Source organism: Myotis daubentonii, chromosome 5 (genome assembly GCF_963259705.1).
Source record: "Myotis daubentonii chromosome 5, mMyoDau2.1, whole genome shotgun sequence".
Classification (NCBI taxonomy): Eukaryota; Metazoa; Chordata; class Mammalia; order Chiroptera; family Vespertilionidae; genus Myotis; species Myotis daubentonii.
Genome location: NC_081844.1, coordinates 21,864,538 through 21,873,806, shown reverse-complemented (window position 1 = coordinate 21,873,806; position 9,269 = coordinate 21,864,538). Strand labels below are relative to the sequence as shown.

The 9,269-nt window shown below is 40.3% G+C and overlaps 1 protein-coding gene across 1 annotated transcript; it reads left to right on the top strand.

Moving 5' to 3' along the window:
* Window positions 1-565: 565 nt before the first annotated feature.
* Window positions 566-1,519, top strand: LOC132234114 (olfactory receptor 7A10-like). Its single transcript, XM_059695164.1, has one exon. It carries the CDS (start codon window positions 566-568, stop codon window positions 1,517-1,519), a length of 954 nt encoding a protein of 317 aa, XP_059551147.1.
* The last annotated feature ends 7,750 nt before the right edge of the window (window positions 1,520-9,269 follow it).

Here is a 9,269-nt window from a genome sequence, read left to right as displayed (position 1 = left end):
TAGAATGGCAATAAAAACATACCTATCAATAATTGAAACTAAAAATCGAGATAAATGAACAAAGAATCTTATGAACAAAATACACTGATGAATAAAATACAATCAGAGGCATGGAAACATGAAACAGACTGATGAATCTCAGAGAGAAGGGGGAGAGTAGGAAAGAGATTAAGCAAAGAACTTATATGCATATATGCATTACCTATGGACACAGACAATAGGATGGCCTGCAGTGGTGTGGGAACTGCGAAAAGGGGGTAATGGAGTTGAAAAGGGGTGACATCTGTAATACTCTGAATAGTAACTATTTTAAAACAAACAAACAAACAAAAAACATATGTAGTCCATGGCTACCTTGGGGAAAAGGTTTGAGGAGAACAGAAATTCCTAATCAGAGATGTCATGGGTTGGGGTGTGGGTGTTAAAGGGGATGATATGTTGAAAAAACAGATATTGATTACTTTACAGCAAAATATAATTGTAGCATTTCAACTATGCTAGTAATACCCATTTGTTTAAAAACTGATCATGCTATTTTTTCTTTCCTTCTAGTCACCTACACCACATGAGACGAAGCAATGATACCCCAATTTCAGAATTTCTTCTTCTGGGATTTTCAGAGGAGCCAGCACTGCAGCCCCTCATATTTGGGCTTTTCATCTCCATGTACCTGATCACTGTGTTGGGAAACCTGCTCATCATCCTGGCTGTCAGCTCAGACCCCCACCTCCACACACCCATGTACTTCTTCCTCTCCAACCTGTCTTTGGTAGACATCTGTTTCACCTCCACCACCGTCCCAAAGATGCTGTGGAACATCCAGACACAGAGCAAAGTCATCACCTATGCAGGCTGCATCACACAGATGCATTTTGTCATACTGTTTGGAGTGTTGGATGACATCATCTTGACAGTGATGGCCTATGACCGCTTTGTAGCCATCTGCCACCCCCTGCACTACATGGTCATCATGAACTCCCGGCTCTGTGGACTGCTGGTTCTGATGTCCTGGATCATAAGTGGCCTGAATTCCTTGTTACAAAGCGTAATGGTATTGCAGCTGTCCTTCTGTACAGACTTTGAAATCACCCACTTTTTTTGTGAAATCAAACAGGTCGTCCAACTTGCCTGTTCTGACACCTTTCTTAATAACGTGGAGATGTATTTTGTAACTGCACTACTGGGTGGGGGCCCAGTCGCTGGGATCCTTTACTCTTACTCTAAGATAGTGTCCTCCATTTGTGGAATCTCATCATCTCAGGGGAAGTATAAAGCTTTTTCTACCTGTGCCTCTCACCTCTCAGCTGTCTCCTTATTTTATGGTTCAGTCCTAGGAGTATATTTCAGCTCTGCTGCTACCCAAAGCCCACAGTCAAGTGCAGCAGCCTCGGTGTTGTATGCTGTGGTCACACCCATGTTGAACCCCTTCATCTACAGTCTGAGAAACAAGGACATAAAGAGGGCCCTGAAAAGATTGTATGGGATGGCAGGTACAAAAGGGACAATCATCTTGAGGTAGAAAAGTGCTTTAAGATTCAAAACCAGAAATTGAGATTCTTTCATCAGATTGTAGTTTTCAGACTTGTTACTTGGATTCTGTCCTTGAATTTCCTTTGTTTGTTTCAACTCTTCTATAGAATTTAAATAACCATTGCATTCAGCTTTCTGCTTTGTCTGCTATATGAACAGGTGTTTTTTTTCTTTTTACCTTCACAATGTGTTTTTCCAACCTTGATCAGAAATATTTGGAAGTTTTCATTTACTTCACTAGAAACATTGATGTCTTAACAATAATTTCTTCTCAAATGACATATATCATTGTAAGTAATTTGTTCTTGTGTTCACCATGAGTCCCTCATTCTTTGTACATCGGTACCTTAACTGATTTTCCTGATACTGTAGACTTTATGATTGTTCCCTATAAGTCTCAGTCTGTTGATAGTGATGCAATAGGATAGGAATGCCTGGGCACTGGCCTGGGTCATACTACTTGTTCCTTAGAGCAGTGTCAATGTTTTGACCAGATGGATCCTTATGGTCTTTATTACATTTATAACAAGCATCATGGAACTATGAAAATGTAAGTTTTATTACTCACAGGTCCAGCATGCCCAAATGCCAGACAGGAAAGTGAGTGTGTGTGTGTGTGTGTGTGTGTGTGTGTGTGTGTGTGTGTGTTGTGTGAAAGAGAGACACCGACAGGCAGACAGAGAGAAACTGGACTTCGACTGAAGGGCTCTGTCTGTATGTGGTCCAAGACAAGATGGCTAGGGTTTTATGGCTTTTCTTTTTCTTTAAAACATAAGAGTTGGAATTAGAGTAGGGGATAGAAAAGTGGGTTCACCTATAAGGTCAGTTATCTAGGTTTCTGCAAGGAAAATTTTGTAATATGTTAATCTGTGTAAGAATCAATAAAATTCTGTGTTTAATTTCAAATAATCTTTGCTGCCTAGATATATCCATTGTTTATGTGAACTTTCGTCCTTTGCTTTTATTCAAATTGCTTGTAATCTATATATATAAACACCTAAGTGACCAAATGACTGAACAGCCGAATGACTGGTCACTATGCTATGCACTGCCCGCCGGGGGCAAATGATCAATGCAGTAGCTGCCCCCTTGTGGTCAGTGCCCTCCCACAGCCAACCTCCTATGGCTGGCCAACCTCCCAAGGTCCCTTCCCCAGGCAGGCCAACCTCCTGCAGTCTAACCCCCTATAAGGCCAACCTCCATGGTCCCTCCCCCTGGCCGAACAACCTCCCTTGGTCCCACTACCCAGACAGTTGGCCGTCCCCGATTAGCCCTGATTGCCAACTAGGCCAAGGGATTCCACCTGTTCACAAATTCGTGCAGCAGGCATCTAGTTAAAAATAAAGTTGCATATATTTCAAGTTCCAAATCAAATTAAAATTAAAGGGGAACTTCATGGGTGGTGGCAACATGAGTGCTTATGTAGTAGCAGTGTCATATATTTCTCAAAATGATTATCTGAGATGGATGTCTTTGAAAAAAAGCTTAGTCAGGTACTTGTGATACAAACATCCTAGTGTATTTCATACATAATATTCAGGTTTCATTGTCTTATTTACATGAGGGTCTAATTGTGGCACAGAGGCCACCCCATCTTGAAGGGGAGAGCTGCTGTGACTGGGAGCCTCCACCACGGTGCCCTCAGACACCACCCGGTACCCTACAGCCACTCCAGCCAGGGACCTGCTGCCTTGGTTGTGGACCCACAAACACTGAGACTACAACCTCCTTGACCACAAGCTCCTGTGAGATCTGGAACACGCTCCTCTCATGCCAGCATATGCTTTAGTCCTGGTCAGCACAACCATGCATGCAAACAGCCAAGCCTTAAACAACAACCCTGGGACACACAACTGCACAAATGCCCACCAAGCCCAAAGCATCGACACCAGGCCTGGTGACCATGTGACCTACCATGAAGCCCGCTGCTGCAGTCACAGGCACAGTGTGACTTGACACCTAGATCTTTCAGTGAGAGTGAAAATAGGGAGACAAAAAAAACAACCCCCAAAGGAAAGAAAAAGGAAAATCACCAGAAAATTAGCTAAATGAAATGGAGGCATGCAATTTGTCAGAAAAAGAAGTGAGAATAAGGGTCATACAGTTCATAAACCAGATGGATAAGAAAATCAACAACTTATGTGTAAATCAAGAATAAATAAAGTGTGATATACCTACAATAAAGAGCACTGTGGAAGGTTTCAACAGTAGACTAGAAGAAGTGGAGGACTGAATAAATGAATTAGAAGACAGGGAGAAAAACTCATCCAATCTGAACTGCAATTGATGAAAAAAAATTAAAAGGCAGGAGAAGAGCTGAAGGGAGCTTTGGGACAACATGAAATGAAGCAACATATGTATAATAAGGGGAGAGAATGACAAGAAGAAGAGCAAGGGTTAGAAAACTTAATTGAAGAAATAATCTCAGAAAACTTCTTTGATTTGGGGAAGAATTCACACAAGCACAGAGAATCCCATCAAGATGAACCCAAAACACACGAAGACACATCATAATTACAATGGCAAACTTTAATGACAAGGAGAGAAACTTAAAGACTGCAAGAGAGAAACAGAGACTTACCTACAAGGGATCTCCCATTAGATTATCAAATGATTCCTCAACAGAAACACATCAGGCTAGAGAGGAATGGAAAACGTATATAAAGTGATGTAGGACAGGGGACTGAGTTCAAGAATACTCTATCCAGCAAGGCTAACATTCAAAGTTGAAGGGAAAATCAGGAGCTTCACAGACAAAAAAAGCCTAAGGGAGTTTATCACTACCAAGCCAGCAATGCAAGAAATGGTAAAGGGACTGTTGTAAAAACAAGAAATAAAAAGAAGAAGGAACACAGGCACAAAAATAAAAATGGTTACAAACAAATACCTATCAACAATAACCTTGAACATAAATGGACTGAATGCTCCAATCAAAAGACATCAAGTGGCTGAATGGATAAGAAAACATGACCCATATATATGCCATCTGCAGGAGACCCACCTCAGAATAAGGGGAGCACATAGACTGGGAGCAAAGAGATGGAAAAATATCTTTCAGGCAAAGGGAAATGAAAAAAAGCTGGGGTAGCAATACTTATATCAGACAAAATAGACCTCAAAGTAAAGGCCATAACAAGAGATAAGGAAGGCCACTTCATAATACCAAAGGGATCAATACAACAAGAAGATATAACTCTGGTAAACATATATGCACCCAATACAGGGGAACCCAAATACACTACAAAAAAACACTACTGGGGAAAATCAAGGATGAGATAGTCAACAATACAATCATAGTAGGGGACTTTAAAACCCTGCTGACATCACTGGACAAATCCTCTGGATAAAAAATCAGCAAGAAAACAGCAATCCTAAATGACTCACTAGATCAGCGGTTCTCAACCTGTGGGTCTCCACCATCGGAAAACACATATAGCAGTGGTTCTCAACCTTCCTAATGCCACGACCCTTTAATACAGTTCCTCATGTTGTGGTGACCCCCAACCATAAAATTATTTTCATTGCTACTTCATAACTGTAAATTTGCTACTGTTCTGAATCGTAATGTAAATATCTGATATGCTACATGTGTTTTCTGATGGTCGTGACCCACAGGTTGAGAACCTCTGACATATAGCATATCAGATATTTACATTACCATTCATAACAGTAATAAAATTATAGTTATGAAATAGCAACGAAAATAACTTTATGATTGGGGTCACCACAACATGAGGAACTGTATTAAAGGGTCGCGGCATTAGGAAGGTTGAGAACCACTGCACTAGATCAAATAGACTTCATTGACATCTTCAGAACATTTCACCCCAAAGCTATGGAATATACATTCTTCTCAAGTGCACATGAGACATTTTCAAAGATAGGCCACATATAGGGTCACAAGCAAAGCCTCTCCAAATTCAAGAAGATTGAAATCATATCAAGCATCTTCTCAGACCACAATGCCATAATATTAGAAATCAACTACAATAAAAACAATCACAAAAATTCAAACACTTGGAGACTGAATAGCATGATATTAAACAATGATTGGGTTACCAAAGAGTTCAAAGAAGAAATTAAAAACATCCTGAAAATGAATGACAATGGAAGACAACAATCCAAAATCTATGGGACACAGTGAAAGCAGTCCTGAAAGGGAAGTTCATAGCTCTCCAGGCCTACCTCAAAAAAAAAAAATAGTAGTAAGTTATCTAACCCTGCATCTTAAAGAAGTAGAAAGAGCAACAAGAAAAGCCCAGAGTAAGCAGAAGAAAGGATGTGATGTCATAAAGTTCAGAGCAGAAATAAATGACATAGAGACCAAAAAAACAATTCAAAAAAAAATCAATGAAACCAACATTTGGTTATTTCAAAGGATAAACAAGATTGATGAACCTCTGGCCAGGCTCACCAAGAAACAAAGAGAGAGGACCCAAATAAACAAAATCAGAAATGAAACAGGTGAAGTAACAGCCAACCCAACAGACATACAAAGGATTGTAAAATAATACTATTAATAATTCTACTCCAAAACACTGGGCAACCTTGATGAAATCAACATATTTCTAGAAAAATACAAGATTCCAAAACTCAATCAGGAAGAATAAAAAAAAACCTGAAGAGAAACCAAGATGGAGGCATAGGTTAACGCCAGAGATTGCTGCCTCGAACAACCAATTCAAGGGTACACCTAAAAGACGAACGAACATCATCCAGAACCACAGGAAGGCTGGCTGAGTGGAAATTCTACAACTAGGAGGAAAGAGAATATCATATCCAGACTCAGAGGAGGCACAGTGCTGAAGTGAAATACTCAGGTGCGGAGTGCGCACGCGGAGTGGGCTGGTGGCGGAGGGCATGGTTGTTGTTTTCAATCGGGAGGGAGTTTCAGACTCTGAGCTCCAGATCCGGGCGAGTCTCTAGGGACCCAGACTCAAACGGGAGAAGCGGGACTATCTGGCTTCGGAAAAACTCGAAGGAAGCTTTCTCTCCGAGGTTTGCAGCGGTTGCTGGGACTCTGTGAGGCAGAGCCCCTAGGACGGAACTGAGAGCAGCCATAACTGCTCGCTCCGCCCGCCCCACCCAAGACCTACACAGAGCCATTTGCCAGATAGCCTCAGGCAAAGGCTAGATTAGCACCTCCCCAGAGGACAGAAGTTTTCCCACTGCAGACACAGCTGACTCTCATAGCCAGTTGGCCTGGAGGTCAAATCCCCCCAGTATTAACTACAACAATCAAGGCTTAACTACAACAAGACTGTGCACAAAGACCAGTAGGGGGTGCACCAAGAAAGCATAAAAAAAATGCGGAGACAAAGAAGAAGGACAAAATTGTCTATGGAAGATATTGAGTTCAGAACCACACTTTTAAGGTCTCTCAAGAACTGTCTAGAAGCTGCTGATAAACTTAATGAGATCTACAAGAAATCTAATGAGACCCTCGATGTTATGATAAAGAACCAACTAGAAATTAAGCATACACTGACTGAAATAAAGAATACTATACAGACTCCCAACAGCAGACCAGAGGAGCGCAAGAATCAAGTCAAAGATTTGAAATGCGAAAAAGCAAAAAACACCCAACTGGAAAAGCAAAATGAAAAAAGAATCCGAAAATACGAAGATAGTGTAAGGAGCCTCTGGGACAGCTTCAAGCGTACCAACATCAGAATTATAGGGGTGCCAGAAGATGAGAGAGAGCAAGATATTGAAAACCTATTTGAAGAAATAATGACAGAAAACTTCCCCCACCTGGTGAAACAAATAGACTTACAGGTCCAGGAAGCGCAGAGAACCCCAAACAAAAGGAATCCAAAGAGGACCACACCAAGACACATCATAATTAAAATGCCAAGAGCAAAAGACAAAGAGAAAATCCTAAAAGCAGCAAGAGAAAGAAACCCAGTTACCTACAAGGGAATACCCATACAACTGTCAGCTGATTTCGCAACAGAAACTTTGCAGGCAAGAAGGGAATGGCAAGAAATATTCAAAGTGATGAATACCAAGAGCCTACAACCAAGATTACTTTATCCAGCAAAGCTATCATTCAGAACTGAAGGTCAGATAAAGAGCTTCACAGATAAGGAAAAGCTAAAGGAGTTCATCACCACCAAACCAGTATTACATGAAATGCTGAAAGGTATCCTTTAAGAAGAGGAAGAAGAAGAAAAAGGTAAAGATACAAATTATGAGCAACAAACATGCATCTATCAACAAGTGAATCTAAGAATCAAGTGAACAAATAATGTGGTGATCATAATAGAATCAGGGACATGGAAAGGGAATGGATTGACTATTCTTGGGGGGGAAAGGGGTGTGGGAGATGAGGGAAGAGACTGGACAAAAATCGTGCACCTATGTATGAGGACAGTGGGTGGGGAGTGAGGGCGGAGGGTGGGGTGGGAACTGGGAGGAGGGGAGTTATGGGGGAAAAAAGAGGAACAAATGTAATAATCTGAACAATAAAGATTTAATTAAAAAAAAAAAAGGAGGACCCAAAACATACCATGAGGTGACTATAGAGGCATGCTTATAGGATCAAATGGTATAAATACAGATGTAACAGGAGAATAAAGAGAGAACGTGGCTATGCTGATCATCGGGGGGGGGGGGGGGGACCTAAATTGGCCAATAACTGCTAATGAAATTAAAACAGTAGTAAAAAAAAAAAAAAAAAAAAAAAACTTCCAGCAAACAAAATCCTGGACCACATGGCTTCACAGGGAAGTTTTACCAAACATTCGAAGAAGAACGAAAACCTATCCTTCTCAGACTATTCCAAAAAGAATGAAGAGGAAGGCACACTTCCAAGCTCTTTCTATGAAGCCAGCATTACCCTAATCCCAAAACCAGATAAAGACACTACAAAGAAATAGATTTGCAGGCCAATATCCCTCAGGAACATAGATACTAAAATCCTCAACAAAATTCTAGCAAATTGGATCCAGCATTACATTAGAAAGATCATACACCATGACCAAGTGGGATTTATTCCAGGGATGCAAGGCTGGTACAATATCCGCAGATCAATAAACGTGATACATCACATAAACAAATTGAGAGACAAAAATCACATAATCATATAACTGATGCAGAAAAGGCATTTGACAAAATCCAACACACTTTCCTAATAAAAACTCTCAGGAAGTAGAGGGAATAGAGGGATCATACCTCAATGTAATAAAAGCCTCATATGACAAATCTACAGCCAACATCAAACCCAATAGACAAAAACTAAAACTACTTCCCCTAAGAGCAGGAACAAGGCAGGGATGCCCACTTTCACCACCCTGCTCAACATAGCACTGGAAGTGCTAGACATAGTGATTAGACATGAAGAAAAAAGGCATCCAAATTGAAAAAGAAGAAGTAAAATTGTCATTGCTCAAGGTGACATTATATTGTACATAGAAAACCCTAAAGACTTCATCAAAAAACTACTAAAATTATTAAATGAATTTGGCAATGTAGCAGCATAAAAAATTAACACCTAAAAATCTATGGCTTTTTTATACAGCAATAATGAAATCACAGAAAAAGAAACTGGGAGAAAAAAAATCCCATTTACCATTGCAACAAAAAAAATTAAGATACCTACAAATAAATTTAACCAAGGAGGTAAAGGACCTGTACTCAGAAAATTACAGACACTGAAAAAAGAGGTAGAGGAAGACATAAACAAATGGAAGAATATACTGTGCTCATGGATTGGTAGAATCAACATCATTAAAATG